Source organism: Callorhinchus milii, unplaced genomic scaffold (assembly GCF_018977255.1).
Source record: "Callorhinchus milii isolate IMCB2004 unplaced genomic scaffold, IMCB_Cmil_1.0 Scaffold1, whole genome shotgun sequence".
In the NCBI taxonomy this organism is placed as follows: domain Eukaryota; kingdom Metazoa; phylum Chordata; class Chondrichthyes; order Chimaeriformes; family Callorhinchidae; genus Callorhinchus; species Callorhinchus milii.
Genome location: NW_024704742.1, coordinates 136,472,903 through 136,500,069, shown reverse-complemented (window position 1 = coordinate 136,500,069; position 27,167 = coordinate 136,472,903). Strand labels below are relative to the sequence as shown.

The following is a 27,167-nucleotide window of genomic DNA, read 5'->3' as shown; positions in this document are numbered from 1 at the left end:
CCACAAACAGTCGTAGATTGGAAATGACCAATTTATTATTGTTTTGTTTTGGAGGGATTATTATTAGGCTCTGTGTGGAGTAAGGAAACTTGCCCAAGGTTTCGCCCTCTGCCTGGAATTGAACTCAGGTCTCTCGCTTGCAAAGCAAGTGCTCTAACCACTGAGCTACAGGACTCCAAGTCCTGTTAACCTTAAATGAAAAAAGCAGCAAATCCTGTCTTTAGGATTATTATATATAGAAAGTGCAATTCACATAGTGAAGTGTCTCAAACCCAACTAGTTACTTTGAAGGGTAGAGTGTGTACGTAGACAGGAGCAGCTAATCCCCCAGACAGTAATGAGATGAGCAACAGTTGCTCTGGTTAATTCTGACAGGCAGAGCGTGCCGGCTGGGCCAGAGAGAGATTCTCTCTCCTACTTCCTTCCAAACAGCACCACACAATGGGCGAGGGAAATCACGGCTCTTAACGTCCCGTCTACAGGATGGACCTGATACCACGCAGGACGTCACCCTCACCTGAAGGCGGGGAGGAGAGGGCGGAGAAAAAAATAGGACGTAGGCAATTTGCTTTGGCAACTTCTCAAATAGAAAAATAGTCAGACCAATGATGTGTGGTGAGTGGGTGGGTGGGTGGGGTTGGGGTGGGGGGGGGGAAGGAGAGGAAAGAAAGCAGCTTTGTGCTGTGATTGCAACTCTTCACGGGAGCAGGAAGGGACTGGACACACAGTCCCGGTGTGTAATGGGACATGTTCAGGCGTCTCCGAGCCTATAGCTGTGGGTTCAAGACTGCCTGATGCCATTCGGTTGATTCTGCAAAGGGCTGGGCTGAATATGGGTGAGGCAGATTATGGAATGGAGGAGTAGGAGGGGGCGGGTTGAGAGAAGAGACATTCTTCACAGCCCAGCCAAACCACAAGCCCAAATCCCACAAACTGAAGCGCTGAGCAGAGTCCATTTGAGACGTGCCGGGAGCTCTCAGGTGGGGAGAGCTTAACGGTTAATGGTTGAACTCCAATTAACAGGGCTTAACTTGCGATCCAACTCAGACTCACCTCTCTCCCACCCCCCGCCCAGACCCAGGCTTCTCTCAACTCAGCTAGTTTCACTGAATACCTTCCTAATTTGTTGCACACAAAAGGGGGGTGTGGGGGAGGAAGCTAGAAGACTCAATCACTAGCCACTGCCCACGAGTGAATACTAGGTACCATGCTTTGCTTCAATCCAGTCAACATGGCAGGGGGATGGGGACAGAATGCCAGGGAATTGAATGCGAGAATGTTAACCTTTTGTTCTTGTTTGGATGGGGGGGGGGGGAAGGTTTTTAAGGAAGAGAGCGATCCCCACCCAGCACAGGGAATGACGAGAGGTCCTTCCGATCCTGCAGTTTGGCTGGAACGGTCCTGATGCCCCGGGTTGTCTAATCTTCTCTCCGTCGTCACTTCACATTCTCGATGAGGACGGCGATCCCTTGCCCACCTCCGATGCAGGCGGACCCCACTGCGTATTTCCCCCCACGGCGCCTGGCCACAAACACAACAGTTAAACTTACTAATAGTAATAATAATCCTTGCATTTGATATAGCGCCTTAGCACGTCTTCAAGATATCTTAAAGCGCTTCACATTGTATTATATTTGGTGGGCGATACACGGCAACCAATTGCACACAGCAGCGTCCCACAAACAGTTGTGGATTGAAGTGACCAATTTATTATCTTTTTTAAAAATATTGGAAGGCATTATTACCCCCAGAAAACGATCCGCCAATGGACTAACAACTGGGTTCCTACTTCCTGCTAGGTAAACAGAGGAGTAAGGAAACTTCCCAAAAGTTTTGCCTTGCCCAGGAATCGAACCCAGATCCTCTCTACTTGTGAGGGGAATGGTCTAACCACTGGGCTACAGGACTTCACGTGATGGTTGAACTTCATTTGACTGGGTTTAACGCGTGATCTAATACAGACAGATACATCTGTCTCCTCCCCTCCCCAACACCCCCACCCCAGCTTTTCCCGCTAACTCAGTTTTACTGATCAACACATTCCTGACCTTTAGCTCACAGCATTGCCTATGAGTGACTGACAGGTTTTAACAGAGCACTCAGAGCAACAAGTTAACAGTTAGACAGAGCCTCGGGAGGACGTCTCAAAGCACCTCACCGACCACTTTGGAACATAATTAAAGTGATTGTGTATTTGCAGGTAAACGCAGCAAACAGCAAAGACTCGCAAAAAGTAAACAAACCATTTTCCTGGAGCAATTCGTTTTTGGCAGCTGGGTGTCTGACACATGTGAAACCCATCATCATGCTTAAGAGTCTCCAAACCAACCTGAGAATTCCATGGAAATTCCAGAGATAGGTTGTCGGAATGGAATGCGCACTCTCTCTCCCTGGAGGGACACATCCTGCTTACCTAATTTCGGAAAGTATTAGGCGCAGGTTGGCAAGAGCCAAGGCTTAGGGCACCAGAGTGTGCTTTGGGATAACTGTTGGAGAATTAGCAGCTAAAACAACAGTAGCCTCCCAATGATATCACAGTCTGGCAAGCTTTCCCACTGCTTGTCCAGCTAGGACCACCCCACCCATTAGGGCTTTGGCTTGCAGGGTTAACAGGAGTTGAGTGGGATTCTACCCCGCCAATGAGCCAGGGCTGGCTGCGCTGTTACCAACATTGCCCTGGAACGCTGAAAGAATATTGGCGGCGCCACTAGGAAAAACACTCTTCCATTTTTCAATAGTCAGAAGATGTTTTATGTTGACCTGAATAGGAACAGATGGCTCCTTGATTTGACATCTGATCTGGAATGTTAAAATAACCTCACCTCCAACAAATCTTTCATTTAACCTTAAATGTGCCAATATTGCCAGAGGGCCGTGGATGCTGAAAGCACTATAAGAGTGCCACCTGCTGTCAGTAATCGGCCTCTGACCAAAAAAATTGCTCAAACTCGGAAAACAGATGATACTGCAAATACACTCACACACAGGTGAGAGCATAAGAGAATCCATGCATGAGAGACAAAGTGTACTAGATAGAGAAAAAAGCACAAGATAGAGAAACTTGGATGAGAGCATGTGATCGAGAGGGAAAGAGTGTGACGGAGAAAGGGAAAATGAAAGCATCAGTAATGAAAGAGAATAACTAATTGGCTACAAGAAGACTGTCCTGCATTCTTTCAAGTTAAAGAGTAGTTAATAATAATAATCCTTACATTTGTTATAGCGTCTTTCACCTCAAATCATCCAAAAAACGCTTTACAGGATACATTATAAAGTGGAGTGACTGTGTGTTTTGTGGGTGAATGCAACAGACAATTTGCACTCAGCAGCATCCCAATTAAGAATGGCTTAAGAGGATTCTTACTGAAAGGCTGACAGACAGAGCGAGCTCTTACCTGAGCTCATGAACCAGATGTGCTGTGATCCGAGTCCCTGATGCCCCCAGTGGGTGGCCGAGTGCTATAGCCCCACCGTTAACATTGGTCTTTTCTGGGTCCAACTGCAAAGCCTTCTGTACGGACAGAAACTGAGCAGCAAAGGCTTCATTTACCTTTGAAGACGGAAAGAAAAGGGTTAGCAGTCCACAAAATATAGTAAACCTCACACAAGTCATGTCAGTTGGGACAATACATTTAATGTGACTTATGCAAAGTGTGAGTTATGTCAAATTTGCATAGAATATAAAGTCTTGATTGGGACTTGGGCAGATTAAGCAATTATAGGATTTATACAGATCAGACTTATGCACATTTTACTGGACAAACACCAGTGGGTCTGGTATGTCTGTGAATTGCTTCCAACATGTTTTGATTTTTGTAAAAATTGAAATGAAAAGCCACTCCAATTGCTTCGTCTTTAAAAATTTGGATTCTTAATCTAAAAAATACAATCTATGTATATAATAATAATAATCCTTGCATTTGATACAGCGCCTTATCACATTGTTGAGACGTCTCAAAGCACTTCACAGGATGCACTGCAAAGTGAATTGACTGTATATTTTTTTGGGTACTGCCAAGCTCAAAATCCCCAATGTGGACAAATTGTGCACGAAACAACAATGAATGGACAAGACCAACCTCCACCAGATCCATGTCCTTCAGGGACATTCCTGCCTTCTTCAAGGCCCCGTTGATAGCAGGCACCGGGCCTGAGCGAGAGAGACACAAACACACAGATTCAGGACAGTCACTAAACACATTTTGTCTAAAGCTCTTCCAGGGTCGGCAAGAGCACATTGGTGGTGTTGGGGGTGTGTGAGGGGGGAGAGGTGAAGTAGTCAGGGAACGAGGGGAGGGAATATGGGGTCTGCAACATAGTGGGGTTTGGCATCTTTGTCCGTGCAATGGAAACTGCAAAACTGAGATGGGATTTGGTTGGCAGGAATTTACTTACACACAGCTAATCAGATCCAATGAGTCAATCCAAGATGGGAACAAATTAAGAGATTGCAACCAATCCCCATTTCAGCCCACGCCTCACAAGCACTCACTGGCTGGCATTTCATCTCATCTGTCCAGAATACTCAGCCTACAGCCTTCCCAATACAGCACTGAGCTGCTACGTATACAGTCCTGGCCTCAACCTTTCTGTTAACTCCATTCCAGTCATTAATTACTAGCCGGATAAAGAAATACTACCTGTTGCCTGTCCTGAAATTCCCCTTCACACATCCTGAACCCGTGTCCTCTCGTCCTGCTGACTCAGTCTATCTGAATGTATTGTTCTGGGTTTAACTTTCTCAGTTTCGTTTCCCTGATTCTCCATTACTGAAAGGGGATTTTTCACAAGATCACAAGATGAAGACACTTCATCTCATCCTCCTTGAATCTCTTCTGCCCGTCCGACAGTCTTTCCAGGCCTGACTCCCAACAACTTTTTAATAGGCATAAAGTTAGCATTTAGTGTGACCATTAATCACAACAATAATCATGCTCTGGTTGCTCTAGGAAGCCATTGCCCTCCGAGCATAAGAACTGGACAGTTGGTGTTACGAGATCTCAGAGGTAGGGAGGAACACGACCACTGAGGGGTTTAAAAGTGAGGACGAGCAAAGTGAGAAGCACTGACCGATTCCCATGATGTTTGGGTCACACCCAGACACGTGATAGCTCACTATCCTGGCCAGAGGCGTCAGGTTGTGCTGTTGTAGAGCCTCCTCACTGGCCACAATCACCGCCCCAGCCCCGTCACACACTCCCTGAGGACAAGAGACACTATTAAAAATCACAGAAAGTTACAGCGCAGAATACTAAACTCAACCTGTGCCATAAACTCAAGCAGTAACAGTAACAGTGTGCGCGTGTGTCCATGAGGGGGCGGCAGGAATATAGGAGTACGGTTGCCTAGGGATGGACAGAACAGATAATTATAATATTTGCATTTGATATAGTGCCTTATTGTGTCAAAGCGCTTTCACAGAATATACTGTGAAGTGAATTTTAATTAAGCAAATATAAAGATGTGAAAACAGATTAATATCCTTTATCCGGTTTTCTTATGTGAATCCCATTTCCCTCAGGAGTTACAGAAGAAGAGGAGGCCATTCAGCCCACCGAGCCTGCTCTGCCTTTATATAGAATAATGGCATTTTAATCCCATTTCCTGATTGATTCTGGCCTCTTGAGTTTCACAACATAGCTCCCTGGGTACGTTTTGTGTGTGTGTGTATTTAAATAAATACCACAAAAGGAGTCAACTGCAGAGGTATAGGGAAAAGGCAGGTAAATGGGACTGATAAGATTATTCTTAAAGGAATAATGGCCTTCTTCTGTGCTGGAAATCTTTATAGTTCGATTGTGTGTAAGGGTTGGATGAGCACATATAATAATAATCCTTCCATTCGACATAGCCTCAACAGCTCAAGAGGAGATCTCAAAACGTTTCAGGGAAACTGTAAAGTGTAGTGACTGTGTAGGGCCAAGGTGGGGCCCAACCTTTTGGCTGCTGAGGGACGGATGCTCTATTTGAGAAACATCCGTAGGCTGCATAAGCAGTGTTTTTCTGTTTCCCTTCCAGAAATACTACCTAACATTTACGGGTTATGGAGGGAGTGGGAGGGCCAGATGAAATGGAGCTGGGTGGGGGTGGGTGGGGGGAGGGGAGGGGTGGGGTGGCAGATGAAATCAGGCTGCAGGCTGATTGCCACGTGTCAGCTGTTTGTAGGACAGCAGAGACCCACAAACAGCCATGAAGTGAATGCCTGACCTTATCTGGGGTGAGATCAGTGTTGATTACATACGGAAGCGTTGGCCGCGGTGACGGTCCCCTCTTTCTTGAACACCGGGGGGAGTTTAGCCATCTGCTCGGCCGTGGTCTGGGGCCGCGGGTGCTCGTCCTGCGCGAGCGACTGGGTGGCTTTCTTCACTTTGATCTCGACCGGAGCCATCTCCTCCTGGAAGTAGCCGGCGTCGTGAGCTGTACCCCACAGAAAAATAATAATAATCCTTGCATTTGACACAACGCCTTATCACTGGCCCGCTGCACGTTCCCCGCCCTGCCAGCCCCACCATCTGGTCTTCAGCCTTTCTGCCCCCACCCTCTGGAACTCCATCCCAGAGACCATCCACCTTGTCCCCCACCTCCCTTGCCTCCTTCAAGGTTTGCCCGGCGAGCGGAGAGGTTGGTGAAGGTTTAGTAGGTCACAGAGGTAGGGAGCAGCAAGACCGTGGAGAGCTTTAAAAGGAAGGACAAGGATCTTGGACATCGAGATGAACAGCCAATTATCTTGAATCTTGGGGTTAATTTAGAATGGGAGCCGGAGGGAAATCGAAGCCAAGATAACCGGGGGGGGCAGGGAGAGGAAAAAGACCACGTTTCTCTGAAATAGCATCAGGGATGGGAGAGGGGGAAAGACGACAAAAATTTACGCTCATTTTCATAGCGCTTTGCAAGGACGTCTCAAATCGTTTCAACAACAACAAATTACATTTGTATAGGGCCTTTCACGTCAGGAGCAACGGATCTGGGAGAGGGAGGGCGGTGGTGGGGGGACACAATGGCGGGGATGGGAAGAGGAGGTGCTGTGGACACAGGTTATAACTCACCAGTTTTCCACCTTTGCTGTGTCTTCAGTGCATACTGGTCACACTCCTCTCTGCTGATCTGGTATTTCTCTGCCAGGTTCTCGGCAGTGACACCCATGGGAGTTTTAATGTGCAAGTCAGTCAGCCCTGCCCACAACGTGTCTTCCATCTGTGACAATAAAAAAAAACTTTGCAAGATTATAACACGCTTCACTGAACCAGGAACGATGCAGCACAGGGGGCATTAAGGTCAACTGCAATGTACAGAAAAGTCACAGAGGCAGATTTAAGAGGTGGGAGAGCACTCGCCCCATATCCTGAATCCCTCCGCCTCGCCCTCCCCTGCCTCCTCAAGGCCCGCCTTGAGACCTTCCTCTTTGACCGTGCTTACAGCCACCTTTCCCGCAGCCTTTCCCACAGCCCCCCACCTCACCAGTTCAGAGTCAGGCTCCGCTACTGTTTAGCGCTCTGAGACTCTACCCTGCAAGTTGTTGACCGTAACTTCGCCCACCTCCCACTCCCCAACTCGGGTGCAAATCGTTTTGCAAATGTCCAGCGCCTTAGGAAGTCCTCCCGACGTGAAAGGCACTATAGAAACATAATTGGCTTTTCACAGGCTTCACTGTAAAGTGTAGTGACTGTGCATTTTGTAAGTGAACTCAGCAGCCAATTTGCGCACAGCAATTTCCCACAATCAGCCATGAGTATCCTTCGGGTGAGATGTTAAACCGAGGTCCTGTCTGCCTGTTCAGGTGGACGTTAAAGATCCCATGGCTACTAGAAAAGAGAAGAGAGTTTCTCTCTCCCACTGTCCTGGCCAACAAGCCGACAAATAAAAATATTGATCATTCACCTCATGGCTTTTTGTACAACATTGCTGTACACAAATTGGTGTCAAGTTTGCCCACAAAATACATAGTCACTAGGATTATTATTATACGATACAACATAAATAACCAATTTTATCAGGTTAGGACAACAACAATAAATAATTTGCATTTATATTATATCCCTTTAGTTCATTCAGATGTAAATTGCTGACCTAGCGTGTAGCTTCGGAAAAAAGTCACAAGCTTCGCACAGGATGAATTACTAAACAGCTAAATACATAAGCCCGAGTTAGCATTGAACTTCACGAGAAAAGTTACCTTGAGGTCAACCCCAAACTTTGTGCCAAACCGGATGTTACGGACAGCGTACGGAGCCTGGCTCATACTCTCAGACCCTCCGCACAGCACAATCTCTGATTCTTTCAGGCAGATTTCCTACAACAAAGAGAAAGAGGGGGTTGGATAATAATAATAATCCTTGCATTTGATGTAGTGCCTTATCATGTCTTCGAGACATCTCAAAGCGCTTCACAGAATATACTGGAAAGTGCAGTTGACTGTATTTTGTGGGCAAAACGCTGTAGTCAATTGTGCACAAACGGTTGTGGACTAAGTGACCAATGTTTTTTTGAGGGATTATTACTCCCTGGAAAGCGATCTGCCAATCGACCAAAAGTGACCAGTAAAGCCAGGATCGAGTTATCAGGGATTTACTGCAAGTTGAGAACGGAAATGGGGTTAAACGCTCAGACACAAACTATGTTAAGGACTCTGTTTAAATGTATAATGCATCTGACTTTGTGAAGTATTCTCCAGCATGAGCGGCGCCAGACAAAGCCATCGCTGTTGTAATTGACCACCAGTCGCAAGGCAGCTTCTCTCTGCAGTACCTGGGCTCCGTTGATGATGGACTGGAAGCCGGAGCCACATAGACGGTTGACGGTCAGGGCGGGCACTGGGATAGGAACCCCAATACGGAGGCCAACATGTCTGGCAATGTACGCAGCGTCGGAGGAACTCTGAAAACAAACCACACACACACACAGGGATTTTGTTAACAACCAGTTATCATCTGACACACGTGGAAGAGTCTCCAAACCAAACTACTGAGAGTTGAACTTATATATGACATTTTTTTTTGTCTGCAATGGAGTGCGCACTCTCTCCTCCCACTTGGATTTGAGGTATAGATCAGCCATGATCCAATAGAATGGCGGAACAGGCTTGAGGGGCTAAATGGCCTCCTCCTGTTCCTACGTTCCCCACCCCCCCCCCCACACAAATCCCAGAGGGAAGCAGCCTGCTCCTGGAGAGAATTTGGCAAAAGCCGAAGCTAAGGCGTACAGCTGGAGTTTAATCAGCCAAAAGCGCGCACAGATAATAATTCTTTTATTTGCACCCAGCTCCTGTAATATGGTAACACTTCATAAGGTTGCTGGCAAGTGAAGTGACTGTAAATTTGCAGGGAAAAGCTGCAGCCATTTTGTGCCCAGCAAAATCCAACAAAGAGCCCAGACATCAATGACCAATTTATCTTGAGGATTGTCGGCCAGGACACCGGGAGAAAAACTCCCTTCTTTTTTCCAAAGGGATCTTTAATATCCGCCTGAAAAGGCAGATGGGACCTTGGTTTAATGTCGCATCAGAAGACGGTCCGTCCAGCAATGCACTAGAGCATCAGCTTGGACTCTGAGCTCCACGTCCTGGTGGGAGGGGAGTATGGGCTGGAGTCCGCGGCCTCCTGACCCAGAGACAAGAGTGGTGCTGACACGAGGCGGACTTTGACACTTGTGCAAGATGTTGGAGTCACAACACGGATTTTTAGAAGACCAGTGTGGGGTGGGGGAGTGGGAGAATTAAGTCAAAGGCCACCAGGAGGGGAGGGGAAAGGTTGATGTGGGCAGCACTGAAATTATTCTCTTGGTTTGAAGTGGGAGAGGGGTTAATAAATCCCTTCACGTGGCACCTCCCTACCTCTCTGATCTACTTTCTTCCCACTCCGCTCGGCTGGCTCTGGCCTCCTGCTCGCCCCTCGTCTCCTCCGCTCTGCCATCAGCAGCCGTGCTTTCGCCACTAGGCCACTACTCCCTGAAGTTTTGGAACTCTCTCCCTCAATCCCTCTACCCCTCCTTCCCCTCTTTTAGATCACAACTGAAGATCTTCGTCTCAGACCATGTTCACGGTCACCTCCTCCCACCCCCTGGCTCAGCGTCAGGCTCAGCCCTGTTAAGCGCTCTGGAACACCGAAGGGCACTACATCAATGCAGGTTGTTAATAATCCTTGCATTTGATACAGCGCCTTATCACGTCATTGAAGAACATGTATGTCTCACAGAATATAGTATAAAGGGAATTACCTGTGTATTTTGTGAGCGAAACTTGGCAGCCAATTGCGCACAGCAGTGTCCCACAGTCATGGATTGAATGACCAAATTTTTTTTTGTTACTCCTGGAAAAGCATTCTGCCAATCAACTAACAACCGGGTTACTCACTGCCAGGTGTGTGAAGTAAGGAAACTTGCCTCAGGGTTTGCCCGGCATAGGAATCGAACCCGGGTCCTCTCGCTTGCGAGGTGAGCGCGCTAACCAAAACGCTAGAGGACTCCATTTAGCTCCAGTTTCTGCTCTGTATCCCCCCCCATCCCAGAGAAACTAAATAGTGACCTCTGGGCGGGGGTGTCAACCCATCACTCCCCTCCACCAAGCCTTAGCTAAAGACCAGATTCCACTCCACACTGACCTGCATGACGTTGCCGACAATGATGCTGTCCACCAGCTCAGGGTTGACGTTGCCGGAGACCAGAGCGGCCTTGGCTGCCATCATGGCCAGATCAGTGGCGCTGTGGTCCTTCAGCAGCCCACCATAGGCCCCGAACGGCGTTCGTTTAGCGGCAACAATGAACACACCTTAAACACACATAAAATCCGAATCTCAGAGACTCACAGCGGCCGTGGGCTCAACCCTGGACAAACTATCAGTACAGGGTGTCCTCAAAGTCCTGTTACCCCCCCACCCCACACACGTTTGTTCTCTACAGGGCATTCAGAAGAATTGTGTGCAGTTCTGGTCAATGCAATACAAAAAGGAAAATGCAGTGATTGAGAGGATGCGGAGGAGGGCAACCAAAATGATTGAGAGGGATGGAGGGACTGGACTACGAGGAGCGATTAGATAAATTGGGCATGTTCACCTCTGAAATCTTGTTGTTGTTGCTTGACAGGATTCACAATAAAGGATTCAGAATAAAATGATTGTGCATTCTATAAATGAATAAATGGGTTGGCCTACGTTGGAGCTGATGGGACAGCACGGAAACCCGACTGAAGGGGTTCGAATAATGAATGGGTGGAGAGGAAAGAGCGCAGATGGGAGGCCACAACTCGTTCCAGGACCTTGGACAGGAAGGGGAGGTTGGAGATGGGCCGGTAGCTTGATAGCTGCGACGCACCAAGGGAGGGTTTTTTCAGTGTGGGAGTGATGATGGCAGTTTTTAGGGGAATGGGAACAGAGCCAGAGGAGAGGGACAGGTTGATGATGTCTGTGATATGTGGGGCAAGGAGGTGGAGCTGGGAGATAAGGAGTGGGGATGGGGTCAAGGGAGCAGGTGGTGGGTCTCAGGGACAGGATGAGGTTGGTGACAGAGGGTGGGGAAACGGGTACGAAGGTGTGTAGGGGAGGATGTGTAGGAGTCGGAGTGTGGGAGGGAGGGGGTGGGGGGTGGATGGGAGTGACCCCGGAGCGGATTCCCTTGATTTTGGATTCAAGGAAATCCAGCATCTCCTCACAGTAAAGGTTGGAGGAGATGACCTGCGCGGGGTGGCGGGGGGGGGACGGAGGAGTCGGGTTGTGGTGGAAAACAGTAGCCTGGGGTTGTTCTTCGCCTCCAGGATCCTGGAGTAGAAGGACGACTTGGCCGAGGCTAGAGTGGAGCGGTAAATTTTGAGGAGGTCCAGCCAGATTTGTCGGTGGACCGTTAGGCCAGATTTGAGGCAGGTGCGTTCAGCGGCCCGCACCTGGCTCTTCAGTGAGCGGAGGTGGGTGGTGAACCACGGGGAGGAGCGAGAGTAGGAGACAGTACTGCCTGCCGAGAAAGAAACGATATCAAGTGCAAGAAATATTAACATAACACCAAGATGCTCAGCCTGGCTCAGCCAGTCGTGCTCTTGTCTTTGAATCAAAAGATTGTGGGTTATAAATAAATAATCCTTGCATTTGATACAGCGCTTTTCATGTCTTCGAGACGTCTCAAAGCGCTTCACAGAATATACTGTAAAGTGAATTGACTGTATATTAGTGGGCAAAAGCGGCAGCCAATTGTGCACAGCAATGTCCCACAAACAGTCATGGATTGAGTCACCAAATTATTATTGGGTTTTTTTCTTGAGGGATTATTATCAGACTTGAGCTCATAGTCCATGCTAACAATGTCATACTGGGGGGGGTGGGACTCAGAGCACTTTTTATCAAAGTGCTGTCTTTCTGGATGTGACATTAAATCAAGGTCTGATTGCTCGAGTAGATGTTAAAAGATCCTGTGACTATTTGATAAGATTAGGGAGTTTCTCCCAGTATCCTGGCTGACAATTCTCCAAAGAAATTGTTTGTTCACCTCATGGCCGCTTTCCGTGCCAAAATGGCAGTAGTGTTCGCCTACAAAAACAGTCATTACATTTGACACTCCATAAAGTTATCAGGCACTGGGAAGAAAGTCATGACCTGACTCAGACTCAGAGTGAAAAGATATTGCACAATAACAGACTGTTGTTCACAGTGATGATGGTGCAAACCTTGACCCCTCTCAGACTGTTTACACTGTGGAGAGAACACAATCCTGCATTGGGATCAAAGACACAGTTGATTAGAATTCTCATCTGGGAATAGATTGATTATTTATGGAGCATTTCAGAGGGAGCATTTATATAGTGTTCAATTCCCCTCTGCCTCTGTCCTCCCTTCCACCTCCCCACCAATGCCTTGGCTCTTGCCAAACAGCACCATGTTCTCTGAGCACAAGCAAAAAAAAAATGCTGTTCCCATCCCTGCACATTGCACAACCTGCAAGTAGAAACTCTATAACCCTGTTAGTGCTCGGCCGCTGGGCCTGGAGACGTGCAAACAGAGGCAAGAAGGTCCCGCAAGCGTCTGGTGCCTTGGAAGTGAATGACACTAAATAAATGCAATGTGTTGCGGTTAAAACAATCCCTGCATCTGATTCAGTGCCTGCAAGACTGAATTGTCTCGAAGCGTTTCACAGCTAATTGCTGTGAAGTTTTGCCACTGCCTTTTTCTAGGCGAAGAAGAAATAATGCGCGCAGCAAAGTCAGACACACATACAGCCATCATCAGCCAGGACAGCAAGACAAACTCCTATCCGAAGCTCTCTGCATGAGACAATGAGACTCAAAACCCTAGCGCTTAACCGGCTGAGACCCCGCAGCTTGCCATTGAGAGCATTGACAGACTACCTGCCACTTGTCCAGCTCGAACCACCCTCCCCATTACGACTTTGGTTTGCCGGTGCTAAATTCGGGAAGAGTCCCAGTCCGGCTCCCTGAAAGGGTTCGGGATTGTCATGCGAAATAGGGGTGCTGAAAAGCATTAAACATCCGCGTTGCCTGAAAACTTTGTCGGGCTTAAATGGCACTTCTGAACGAGGCTGCACAGTGTTCGGGAGCTGTTTAGAGGGCATTTGGGAAACTCACGATGTGAGCCTGCCGCAGTGACTCAGACCACAAGCTTCTGACTCAGGGCACTGTTGCCTCGGAGTCAGAATGTTGTGGGTTCAAGCCCCGTGTCAGGACTTGAAATTACATAGTCCAAAATAACATTTCAATGCAGTGCTAGGGGTGCGCTGCATTGCCGGAGGTCCCATTGTGCGGATGAGATGTTAACATCCACCCGAACAGGCAGAGGTCCTCTCCCACGTCACTACTCAAAAAGAAACACATCCCCCCCCGCCCCAATAAAATTGTGGTCACTCACTTCACGACTGTTTGTGGGACACTGCGCAATTAGCTGCCGTGTTTTGCCCACAAAATACAGTCAATTCAGTTTACAGTACATTCCGCGAAGCGCTTTGGGGCGTCTCGGAGACGCGCTAAGGCGCTACATTAAAATGCAAGGATTCTGTGAAGAACTTTTGAGTCAAACTGTATTACATCTCCTGTGGCGTATTGGTTATAGAGCACTCGCCTCGCGGGGGTTAGTCGATTAGCTGCCGCGTTTCAGCCGCAAAATACACGGCCGCTACGCTTTACGGTATAGTCCGCGACGTGCTTTGAGGCGTCTCGAACAACAACAACAAAACGACGTTCGCAGAGCGCCGTTCGCGTCGGGAGGACGTTCCCACAGCGCTGAACAGTCAGCTGTCGGGGCCCCGAGCGTGGGGGGAAGTGGGGGTGGTGGGGGGGTGGGTGGGTGGGTGGCGTTGGGGGTGAGGAAAGGCAGAGAGCAGGAAAGGAGGGAGACCAAAGGCGCGGTCGAAGAGGGGGGTCTCGAGACCGGCCTCGGAGGAGGCGAGGGAGGAACCGAGGCGAGGGGACGGAGCGCTAGAGCGCGGTGGGGGGGAGGAGGGGGGCAAGAGAGAGAGAGAGAGAGAGAGAGAGAGAGGCTGAACGCCCGACCCGGCCGCCGACGGTCGGGCGGGAGACACGGAGCGGGCCGGAGCCCGCTGACCGGAGGGCGCTGACCGGAGGGCGCTGACCGGAGGGCGCGGGGCAGGTTGGTTGGGAGACATGTTATCAGGAAGACATGATAAGGCGCTGTATCGAATGCAAAGATTATTATAGGTGTTATATACCCACAAACATCCCCCAATAAGATATATATATAAACACACACAACCCCCAATAAACACCAGGCAATGTATGAGAGAGAGAGAGGGAGAGAGAGAGGGAGAGACTGACCTCTGAGGAGAGCCATCATCACAGACTCACAACCACTGCCACAGACCCAAAGGTCACTCACAGCACCAACTCACTGCCCCCAAGCGCCCCGCCCACAGCCCAGCGGAAGCCAATCAGAAAGCGAGGCGGCGACGATTGACACGCGCTTGGCCAATGGAAGAGCGGGAAAGCAGCGGGGAGGCGGGGGGACCGCGTGCATCACGCTCGGTTGTCGCCTTACGCCTTACGCCTGCTGCTCCCGCGAGACGTGGTGACGCACGATGATTGACGGCCCGGCGCGTCCATACGAACGCCAGAGCCGGCGGGAGACCGTCCAATCGGCGGCGCCCGAGCGAGCGAGCGCGCGGCGTGAGGGCGGGACAAGCCGAGCGGGTTAGGTTGAGCGGCGTGGAAGCTTCTCGGCTGGAGAGCGGCTTCGGAAGGGGCGGGAAGGCGATGGCGGCTCGTGTCCGGGCTGTGTGGTGAGGCCTTTGTGCGTCCTCAGTGAGTTTATTTAATACCGTTTCTTCAGCCCCACACCCCCACACACACTCACACACACATCCACCAGGTGAGCGTCAGGATTTTCCTTATATGATCGGGGGCGAGAGCCCCCGAAGTGATTAGAACCTTCTCCGGCGATGGATGCGCTCAATTTACCTCAGAAAAAGCCGCGGCCCTCTTCGTTTCTCTATTTTTTCTCCTCAAGTTTCACCCTTTTAAGATGGGCCGAAGCAAATTTATAAAGGGGGACACGACGCCCCCACACCCCCCGCAAATTTAAAGGGGATTTGTCCTGCTTCACCCCGAATAATAATAATAATAATAGTCCTTGCATTTGATACAACGCCTTTTCTCTGTGCTTCTTTAAATTTGCTTTCCCCGTCCGCTCCCTCCCTCCCTCCCCCCCAAAAAAATATACATTTGCTTCATTCCCCTTCTCTTTTTCTTCTTAAGATTAAGATAAGGTCTTGGAACAGCCACCCATCGCTTTCCCGAACCAGGAGTCTGTCTCTAAACCCGGTCAATGATGACTAGTTCACTGCGCAATCCGAGTTCCAGAGTGGACATTAATGATGGAATGAGTGCTGACAGATGTCTGAGACCAAATAATAATAATAATAATAATCCTTGCATTTGATATAGCGCTTTTCACGCCCGGAATAGGACCCGGAGTCCCCGCAGAGTGTTTGTGAACCCTGTAGTGTATTGGACTTGAATCCTGAATCATGAATCCTGTAGTGTAGTGCACTTGCCTTGCAAGCGAGAGGTCCCCGGTTCAATTTCTGGGCGAACATAGAATTGCATAGAATATACAGCACAGAAACTGACCATGATCTACGCTGGCGTTTCCTTACTCCACTGGAAACCAGCTTATCTAGCAGTACGTGGGAACCCAGCTGCTCCTGACGTGAAAGGCGCTGTACAAATGTAATTTAATAATAATAATCCTTGCATTTGATATAGCGCTTTTCACGTCGGGAGGACGTCCCAAAGCGCTTCACAGAACACACTGTAAAGTGAGTTGACTGTATATTCTTGTGGGCGAACGCGGCAGCCGATTGCGCACAGCAATGTCCCACAAACAGTCGTGGATTGAAAATGACCAATTTATTATTGTTTTTGGTTTTTGGAGGGATTATTATTATTATTATTAGGCTCTGTGTGGAGTAAGGAAACTTGCCCAAGGTTTCGCCCTCTGCCTGGGATTGAACTCAGGTCTCTCACTTGCAAAGCGAGTGCTCTAACCACTGAGCTACAGGACTCCACGAATTTGTTGTTAGTTGATTGGCGGATTGCTTTCTGGGGCTAATAATCCTTTCAGAATAATGATAATGATTTTGGATCTTGGCTGCTTTGTGTGTGTGGGGGTCAAGTGCTAAATACACCCCCTGCCCGTTTTGAAAATCATATTTATTAATTAATTTTCTGTTTTCTCTGTTTCTCCCTTTTATTCGTCTTCTCTGAAAATATCTCCTGCCTGATGCTTTCTAATGGTAGGCTTCTCATTGAATTATTAGTGTTTCTTTGTGAAGTCTGTCACCTGTGAGGTAAATGTTTTTTTCTGGGGTTAAATCGGCTCTTGTTTTTACTCAACAAAACCGACAGCTCTCGAGTAATCCAAACCATTGATGATTGACCAACCTAAGTGGCTCTTCAATGATATTTGGAGTTATAGATCTGTCCTCAACATCACAACAAAAACTAGCACCCTTCAGTCAGTTAGAGCCTCGGAGCGTTTAACAATGGTGTAGTTTGATGCCGAGTTAGGGAGAAAGGGGAGATGACTGAAGGCACGGTCGAAGAAGAAAGTCTTCAGGTATGATTTGAAGATGGGTTAAGAGGGGCAAGGCAAAGGCAGTGAGTTGCAGAGGGTTGGGGCATAGTGGTTAAAAGAATAAGTGTAATAAGTAGGTCAGTCAAGGCAAGTATTGTTGGTAAAGTGTAGAATTAGCATTGTTCCATTTTTGTTTTCTCTGTTAATTGCTGTTCCATCCAGAATTTGGCAAGGTGGACAGACATTGTTGCCAGATAGAACAGGAATTATCAGGGAACAGAAACATATTTATTTATAATAAATAAATGCCATTGCAAAAAAAAAAGCTGAATTGCCTGAAACTTAATGTGCACATCACATTCCGGAGTGATGTTTTGACCATAGAGAAATGTCTTCAAGTCTTTGTGGGATTTGTCTTCCAGTGCCTTAGGATGTCTTCCTGACGTGAAAGTTGCTATAAAAATGTAAATTTGTTGTTGTTGGGATGCTGAATGTGCCTTCAGTGTTGCTTAAAGCAGTGTTTCTCATGAAAATGCAATTTCTTTGTAAGTACAACTGGACAATTTGTATTTAACATGTTATGTAAAATTCACAATAAAAATACATACAAATATATTATAAAAGAAACTTGTTGTTTTGCTTCCTCTTTTTTCCTCTTGATCTCATACTTTAGATTCTCATACTTTACAAAATATACGGTCAATTCACTTTACACCACACCATATTCTGTGAAGCACTGAGATGTCTTGAAGACGTGATAAGGCACTATATCAAATGCAAGAAATATTATTATTATTTATCAGGAAGTTCAGAAGAATACCACGCCTGGACTTGTTTTGCACTTAATATGCCATGTAGCTTAGGAACAACCGGTGTGCCAATTTCTCTTCTATGTCACACCATACTGGTGAAAATTAAATTAAGTTGGTGAGGAAAATAAATCTTTCTAGAGAAAATTCCAACCTCGTATAGTGTGTTTCACACACGAGATTGGTTTAATGTCTTTTACATAGACAGTAAAGCTTGGAACACCAAGCAAGATGAGGAAAGGGAGAAATCGGGGGAAAGGTGATTGAAAGCATGGCCAAATATAATAAAACTTTACACAGCGTGGCACCAAGTGGAGGTGAGGGGGAAAGATGACCAAAAGTGTGGCCAAAGATGGAACCTTGAAGGAGGCACGACTAGGTTGGAGTTGCAGAGAGTGGAGTTGATACGCTGAAAGCCTGACCTCAGATGGTGGGTGGGTGGCTACGTGAAGCAGGCTGCTGCCCACTGAACCGAATTACATTGATGTTAAGTGTGGGATAAGCACTTCACTGGAACTGGGTCATGTAATCATGTTTTATATTTTTATCATGTTATCTATTTTTGTGAACCCAATTAATTTTATGTTACAACAATGACTAGATATTTCAAATGTTCCCATGGTTCGGAAGCAATAAAGTTTATTTCCCTTTGCAATAAATGTCTACAGTGGTTTGAATAGTTTATGCCTGCAATTTAATTACAGGCACAATAAATTGCAATGATTTGGCTTAGTCATCTGCATATAATGTTCTACTGAAGCTATTCTGCATTAAAAGCCTGGAGTTATTTATGAATTATAGCTCTTTTTTTCTCGGTAAGTTTGAACCAATGGCAGTATCAAGGATATCTTAGTTATAGTCCCGGGCAGGGTGAAACCTTAGGCAAATATCTTTACTCCACTTGCCACTGTTTACCTACCAGTAAGTAGGAACATGGTTGTTAGTCACTTCCGTGGGTAATAATCCCTTTAAAAAAATTTTGGCTACTCAATCCATGACTGTTTGTGGGCCACTTCTATGCACAATTGGCTGCTGCGTTTCACCCACAAAATGTAGTCAATTCACTTTACAGTATATTCTGTGAAGCGCTTTGAGCCGTGATAATGGCTCTATATTACATGCAAAGATTATTATTTGAAAAGGGTTAACATGTAGATTGAGTGGTCTGAACCCTTAATTACATTGCGATTAGCTGCTGGTGTTTACAGTTAGTATGGACTGCTCTTGTGATTGGAATAAACAGATCAAGAAGGTCCAGGTTTCATCTCTTTGTTAGCTGTGAAATGTGTGTGTGTTAACCCAGAGCATATGATTCTGGCACTGGGTGCATGAAGTGGATATGTTTCTCTACTGCTAATTTCTGTCCCACCCCGCCCCCTGGTCTTTAGAGTTATAATAATAAATATCCTTGCATTTAGGATAGTGCCTTAAACGTCACCCAAAACCGCTTCACGGAATATACAGTTCCGTAAAATGGCCTTTTTTTTAATGGGCAAAAGTGGCAGCCAATTTGTGCACATCAATGTCCCGCAAACGTCCATGAAGCGAATGACTAATTTTATCTGATCGCCAGGAAACCTGGAGAAACTCCCTTCTCTTTTCGAATGGTTCTCTTTTCGAATAGGATCTTCAATGCCTATCTGACCAGGTAGTTGGGGCCTCAGTTTAACATTTCATTCGAAGGATGGCATCTCCAGCAATGCAGCACACCCCCAGCGCTGCCTTGGAGTGTCAGCTTAGATGATGTGATTCCAAGTCCCAATGTGGGGCTTGAACCCACAACCTTCTGACTCAAAGGTGAGAGCGCTACCAACTGAGCCAGGCTAACACTCAGCTCATTGCAGGGTTTTTTTTCCTGTGTTGGTAACTCTCACAGCTTCCGTCACATCCCACTCAGCCCAAGCTGAAACTAGAATTTACAAAGTAATTACAATGAATTATTTCGCTGGTTCTGAACTGCTTGGAGCATTGCTACAGAAGCAGAATTGCCAGGCTACCATGGAAGCAACACAGCAATAAAAGGTAATCACTGTAAATTCAATTCCATTTTAATATCTCATAAAATATGAGAGCATAAAAGTCTTATGAAAAAAGTGTTTGTGCCCAGCGAAGCTCATTCCTCCAGTGCATTAACTCCTCTCATAACATTCAATTGCAGTTTCAATGTTTTATTTTATCTGTTGCCTCACTTTTTAGATTATTGTTATGTGGAGTCCTGTAGCTCAGTGGTTAGAGCACTCAACTCGCAAGCCAGAGACCTGGGTTTGTTTCCTGACAGTGTAAAATGTTGAGCAAGTTTCCCTACTCCACACGCCTCTGTTTACCTAGCAGTATTCAGAACCCGGTTGTTAGTCGATTCTCGGATCGTTTTTCGGGGGCGGGGGTAATAATTCCTTCAAAAAAAATAATAAATTGGTCACTTTAATCCACGACTGTTTGTGGGACACTGCTGTGCGCAATAAGCTGCCGTGTTTCGCCCACAAAATATACAGTAAATTCACTTTACAGTATATTTCATCTCACTTCATCTCCCTTTACTCCTCAATCCCTCTCCCACTGCCACCCAAACCACCTACATCTCCTACCGCCCTTGGAAAAAAAACTTCCCCCACCCCACCACCACCTCTCTTGCCTTGGAGTCATCTGAGCTCTCCTTCTGGAATTCCTCCCGCAATCACCTATTCTTCTTGGTCGCTCTCCTCCACAACAGCCCTCTCCACCACTCTTGATTCCCTTGCTCCCCTCACTTCCCGAACCGTCACCTACTCACCTACTCATGAAAATTATGAAAATTACCATGGTACCACCTCAGCTCCCTTAAAGCACAGGTGTGTGCTGCTGAACACACCTGGCTTAAATCGGTCCATTCGCAGATCTGGCTGATCTCCCAGATCAAATTTTACTCCTCCACTAAATCGTTGTTCTACTCCCAAGAAAATCTTGAAGGCCAAGGACAACCCCAGGCTCCTCTTTTCCATCACCAAGCGGCTCCTCCACCCACCCTCTCATGCCTCGCCCATCCTTAGGCGAGGCGATGCTAGACATGCTCAAATCCAAAGTCGAGAGGATCCGCTCAGCATTTCTATTAGTTCTTTGACTTGTCCTTAGGATGAGATGATAAACTGAGGTCCAGTTTTCCTGTTTAGATGGACGTTAAAAACTCCACGGTGCTATTTAAAAAAAGAAGTGAGTTTCTCCTGGTGTCCTGGTCAACAATCTCCTAAATCAAATTGTAATAATAATTTGGTCGCTCAGTCCGTGGCTATTTGTGGTACACTGCTGTGTGCCACTTACTGCCATGTTTTGCTTACAAATGCATAGTCACTTCACTTTACAGTACATCCCGTGAAGCGCTTCAAGATATCTTGATGACATGAAAGACGCAATATCAAATGCAAGGATTATTACTATTGTAACTATTAGCTCAACACTTTAATTCTTGTCTTACTTTGAACTAATAGTTTTGGTTACCATTAAGTATAGGCAAAACATACACAGCATTGGGCATTTAGATTAAAAGAACTGCCAAGATCTATTAATAACTGATTGAACAGCTGGAAATGGATGAATGATCCAACAAGGTAAAGGTGAAGGTTGGCTGGACTGATGGTATTTTTCTATTCCTATTTACATGGTTCTGATTCAAGTAGCTTTGGGAGCGAGACTCTGACCCAGTCGCTGAATTCCATTGCTTGCATATCACCCACTACAGTTGGCATTATTTGTTGAACTTTTGCACTGTTTGAGCATAAACAAAGAAAGTAATAGAGGATCCAAGTACAAAGTATGTCTACATGTTCAATGCATTTTATGCCTCACAACGTTTAGTTAATAATAATAATCCTTGCATTTGATATAGCATCTTATCACATCATTAGGCATCTCAAAGCGCTTTCCAATTTGTTCAGTGAAGTGGATTGACTGTATTTTGTGGGCGAAATACAGCAGCCAATTGCATTCAGCAATGTCCCTCAATGGATTGAGGGACCACATTTTGTTTTGAGGGATTATTACTTCAATTCCTTATAACGCTATATCTCGTCAATGAAAAGTCTCAACTTGCTTCACAGGATTCAATGACTACACATTTTGTAGGCAAACAAGGCAGTCAATTTGCTCACGCTAATATCCTACAAACAGCCATGAAGTGAGAGACCAATCTTTTCTGGTGGATTGTTGGCCAGGACACTGGGACAATTTACATAGCACCTTTCACATCAAGAGAACGTCTCAAAGTGATTCACACAGATGATAGATGGGGAGGAAGATGTTGATAAGGGGAGAAGAAAAATGACTGAAAGTTTGGTAAAATTAGGATGACTAGCAAGTATGCCAATGTAGGAATGGAAAAATCCTATCAGTCCATCCAACCACTCACTGTGGGCTAGGATTCTTCTTACATGGTTCATATTAACCTAACAAGCAAAAAGTCCTAATGGGAAGGGTGGTCCTAGCTGGGCAAGTAACAAGAAGCTGGTCAGTGTTCACAATGCCAAACTGTGCAGTTTTAGATGCTTAAATTTCAGCAACACACCATTATGATGTCTCCAAGTACCACTGGGGTCCCCAAGCCTTGGCTCTTGCTACCCCGCGCCTAAACCTTCTGGTGTTAGGTGAGTATGGAGCCTCACTCAGAGAGAATGCATATTTTCCCACAAAAATTTCCATTAGAATGTGGAACTCGAGTAGTTTGTTTTTGGACTCGCAAGCGTTGGTGATGGGTTGCTGTGTGGTGATGGGTTGCTGTGTGCCAGACACTGCTGACTGAAAAACAACAGAGGGTGAAGGTTGAAAAGTTGTTTAAACTGGGCTTCTCTTCACCGCAGACAGCTATCAGATAATGCAAGATAATGAGGAGCGGGTAAATATAACTTTGATCAATATCCTACGGTAAACATTTTATTTAGTTCAGTATAATAGTTATGTTGAAATGTCATGTTTAATTCTGTCTCTCATGATCTGTTATGAGCAGCGCCATTGCATTGGTTTCATCCTACATCAATGCAACATGTGGATGTTGTGTGGACCTGGGTTCGATTCCCGGCAGAGCAAACCCTAAGGGTAATTTCCTTTCTCCACGAGCCTCTGTTTACCGAGCAGTAAGTAGGAACCTTGTTGTTTCTCGATTGGTGGATCATTTTTATTGACAGTAATAATCCCTCCAAAAAAAAATTTGATCACTCAATCCATGACTGTTTGTGGGACGCTGCTGTGTGCAATTGGTTGCTGCGTTTCACCCACAAAATATACAGTCAATTCACTTCACCTTATATTCTGTGAACTAATTTGTGACATCTCAACGACACAATAAGGTGCTATATCAAATGCAAGGATTGTTATCATTGTGCCAGAATTCAGAATTGCATACAATTATATGTAAAAGTCTGTAGAGCAATTAAATTGTCCATTCAGCTCAACAAATCTGTGTTACTGTTCATAGTCTACGTGAGTCTCTTTCCTTCCAAAACCCCTCTATTCCCTCTCCTTCACGTGTGCATTAAGTTTCCTGTTAAATATGTTGATGATTTCTGCTTCCATTACAGCTTCCTGCAGTGAGTTCCACGTTCTTACCACCCTCAGAGTCTATGTAAAGAAGTTCAAATAAGGTCTGGCTAGTTGGATTTATGCATTTCCAGGCCATGGCTCTGGACTGTCAGAATCGAGCCAGCCCACTGTGACGGTCTCTAGTCCAGTTCCTGAGCCAGGCGGGTCCACAGTATCCTAGGGCACTGCTGATGACAACACAGGCAGACTGGCACATCGGCAAGCCATGGAAGGGTGGACCAGTCACTGGAGTCATCGCACTCAGCTTCTATTAACCCTGCAAGCCAAAGCCCTAATGATAGAGTGGTGCTAGTTGGGCAAATAGCAGCAAAGCTTGCCAGTACATTCAATGGCAATCTATGGGGTTTTAGCTGGTTAGACTCCTGGAGTACCTCAACGCACAGTCTGTCCCCAAGCCTTGGCTCTTCCCAACCTGCGCCCAACCCTCTGGAATTAGGTAGGATGCATCCCTCCAGGGAGAGAGCGCATATTGCATTCTAATATAACCAATTACAATACCATGCAATAGCTCAGTAATATTGGCAGAAAACAGTTGCCTTAATTAATTAGTTGCAACATTAACCCCAAATTATTTTATATAGTAATCAGTTGTAATAAGCACCTAATAAACAATTGTATTCAAAATAAATGCACTTTCACTGCTGCAGTTCCCATAGCGCCCAGAAATGTCACTGTACATCAGATATTGTTCAAGATAAGGTACAAAATTCTGCAGTGGAAAAAATGCACAATGAATATGTTGTGAAATCCCGTCTAGTGATTAGCACTCTTGTCTCGCAAGTAAAAGGACCCGGGTTTGATACCTGGTCGGAACGAAACCTTAGGCAAGTTCCCTTACTCCACAAGCCTCTATTTACCTAGCACTAAGTAAGAAACCGGTTGTTAGTTACCGGTGGATCGCTTTCTGGCGGTAATAATCCCTCAAAAAAAGGATCATTCAATCCACGACTGTTTGTGGGACACTGCTGTGCGTAATAGGCTGCCACAATTCACCCACAAAATACACAGTGATTCCAATATATTCTGTGAAGCTCTTTGTGATCTGATAAGGCACTATTTCAAATGCAAGGATTATTATAACAATATAAATAGTCCTTCCATTTGATATAGCACTTTGCACGTCTTCTAGACATCTCAAAGTGCTTCATAGAATATACTATAAAGTGAATTAACTGTATATTTGTGGGCAACACATAATCAATTGTAATAAGCACCCAATAAGTTAATTATTATTTGGTGAATTATTAATGGGAGAATGGCGGTCACCTTTTCCCAAGTATATAATAAGATGGGAGCAGGATGGGGAAAGGTCATTAATACAGCTTGCATTTTGAGGTATGTTTGATAATTTGGATGTCATCGTGGCTCAGTTTCTAGCACTCTTGCCTCTCCGTTAGAAGCCTCACAACAGGACTTGAACTCCAAGTCTAAACTGACACTCAAGGGCTAAGAATTATTCCCCTGTTGATTGGACTTTGCAGCGCGTACAATGGTTGCGTTAGCTTACGAGAACAGTCAATACACTTGACAGTAATTACAGCTAAGTGCTCCGAGATTTACAGTGATGAATTTCTATACAACTGCAGGTTCTTTCTTCCTTCCAGGCCACTATTGCTTTCCCTTATATTTAACTTTCCTCCAGAAAGGAAATCAATTAGGAATTTAGCTTGCCTGCCTTGTAATTGGAGTGATCAGTAAATACCAGGTTCATTTTGATGCAGCTTATTTCTCCCTTCGAGCACAGCAGGGATTTTTGTTTTGTGTTAAAAATGAACACGTAATCTCTTGTGCAATAGCATTTTCAGTAGACTTGGGTTGGATGGGTGGAAAGACTTGCCTGACAGATGTTTTTGGTCCTTTCGACTGGAGGCAGGGCATCCTCCCACTCAGCTCCTGTTAACCCTGCAAGCCAAAACCCTAACTTGTAGGGTGGTCCTAGCTGGAGAAGCAGGAGGAAAGCTTGCCAGATGATATCAATGGCAATCTATGCGTTTTTAGCTGGTTAGACTCTGGCAGTTACCCCAACGCACATTCTGGGGTCCCCCCAAGCCTTGGCTCTCGCCAACCTGCACCTAATAGTTTCCGGATTTAGGTAAACAGGATGCTTCCCTCCAGGGAGAGAGAGCAAGTTCCATTGAAACAAACTATCTCTGGGATTTCCATGTGTTGGCGGGATGCAACCTAGACTTTGAGCTAAAACCCTGACTTGGGGGTTTGAATCATCAACTCACGACCCAGGAGAGAGACTGTAACAGTCAACTAGAGAACTGAGTGACATACACTGACTTAGATTAGTTTCCGCATTGTAATTAAAGACAGGAGGCATAACCGGGACAAAGGATATTGCAGGAAAGTGAACATGACGCCATTGACAAGATGCTGGAGTGAAATACTGTTATCAGTCCACTAATGATTTTCTGTTTAGTGCGTTCTGCTTTCTCTTCAGGGAAGTGCACTTGTACAGATTTCTAAACCGCCCATTGATGTCCCGATGCCTTCTTCCACGACAAAGGTTAGGCACAAGTCTCAGAGGCCTGAAATTCAACCTAACTTTATCCTGCTTGACCGTTTTCTCCTGAAATTGAAGGTCGCCCGCAAAGGAATTGTAGGAAAGTCTTAAATTCAACGTCAAATTTGGAAGCCGTGTTTTTAAAATAATAATAATAATTCTCGTATTTGATACAGCGCCTTATCACGTCGTTGAGTTGTCTCAACGCAATATATTGTTAAGTGGATTGACTGTATTTTGTGGGTGAAACACGGCAACCAATTGCGCACAGCAGCGTCCTACAAATAGTCGTGGATCGAGTGACCAAATTACAATTTTTTTTAAAGAGGTTATTATCCCCTGAAAAACGATCCATGAATCAATTAATAACCGGCTTCCAACTTACTGCTAGGTAAAGAGAGGCGTGTGGAGTAAGGAAACTTGCCTAACATTTCACTCCGCCCGGGATTGTTCCTAGTTGGCTACAACCGTAGAATTTTACAGCACACAGGAGCTCATTCTGCCCACTGTGTCTGTACACAATGTCTGAAAGAGTTCTCCTCTGCGTTTATTCCTCAATCACCTCAATAGAGCATCATCCTAGACTGAGAACTAATAACTGAGACTGACTAAATCCTGGCTTTAATAATCCACTTATATATTAAAAAATGCCCTAAACAGCTACCTGTTTTTTGGGTGATCTTAAAGCTCCAATTAGCGACTCACCAACCAGTGGAAAAAGTCGGACTTTCAGCCTCTCTGCCCGCACTTTCTGGAGCTACATCCAGAGACCTCCCAACTTGCTCTCCTCAATCAACCTCCATAAACTTGACTGTGTTCGGTCATCTTTCCTCTACCCACCCCCAGCCATTATTGTTAAATGCCTTGCGAAGTCTTCTATTCTAGGAGAATATAATTTGTATTGTGTTATAAAAGGTTTGTCTCCATTTATCTCACTAAAACTCGTAATACAATATTTGGAACAAGTCTAACTGGTGGTTAAGGAGGTGATGGAAAGCTGACGTTATTGTGGCAGTGTAATGGTGAAGGATGATTGCAGTCATTATACAGTCATAGTACATCCATTGTACAGTTTGCTTAGTGACTCATTTATTTACGCTTTGTGTTGAGTGTTGCCGTTGGAAAGTGATTGCTTTCTACCACAGCTCTCATGGAGTCAGCCTGACTCACTCAGTAGCACTCTCACTGAGTCAGAAGGTTGTAGGTTCAAGCCCCACGTCAGGGCTTTGAGCTCAGAGTCTAGGCAGACACTTATAATAATAATAA

General features: G+C 45.9%; 1 protein-coding gene and 1 non-coding gene across 2 annotated transcripts; one reads left to right on the top strand and one right to left on the bottom strand.

The window, feature by feature from the left end:
- Positions 1–1,046: 1,046 nt before the first annotated feature.
- acaa2 (acetyl-CoA acyltransferase 2) lies at positions 1,047–14,839 on the bottom strand. The gene is made up of 10 exons (XM_007906787.2): positions 14,762–14,839; positions 10,596–10,762; positions 8,746–8,874; positions 8,174–8,290; positions 7,047–7,194; positions 6,242–6,417; positions 5,071–5,200; positions 4,080–4,150; positions 3,396–3,550; positions 1,047–1,521 (listed from the first exon to the last, which is right to left on the bottom strand). Exons 1-10 carry the CDS (start codon positions 14,778–14,780, stop codon positions 1,437–1,439), a joined length of 1,197 nt encoding a protein of 398 aa, XP_007904978.1. The 5' UTR covers positions 14,781–14,839; the 3' UTR covers positions 1,047–1,436.
- A 922-nt stretch (positions 14,840–15,761) lies between these two features.
- Positions 15,762–15,848, top strand: LOC121850783. Its single transcript, XR_006085757.1, has one exon.
- Positions 15,849–27,167: the final 11,319 nt, after the last annotated feature.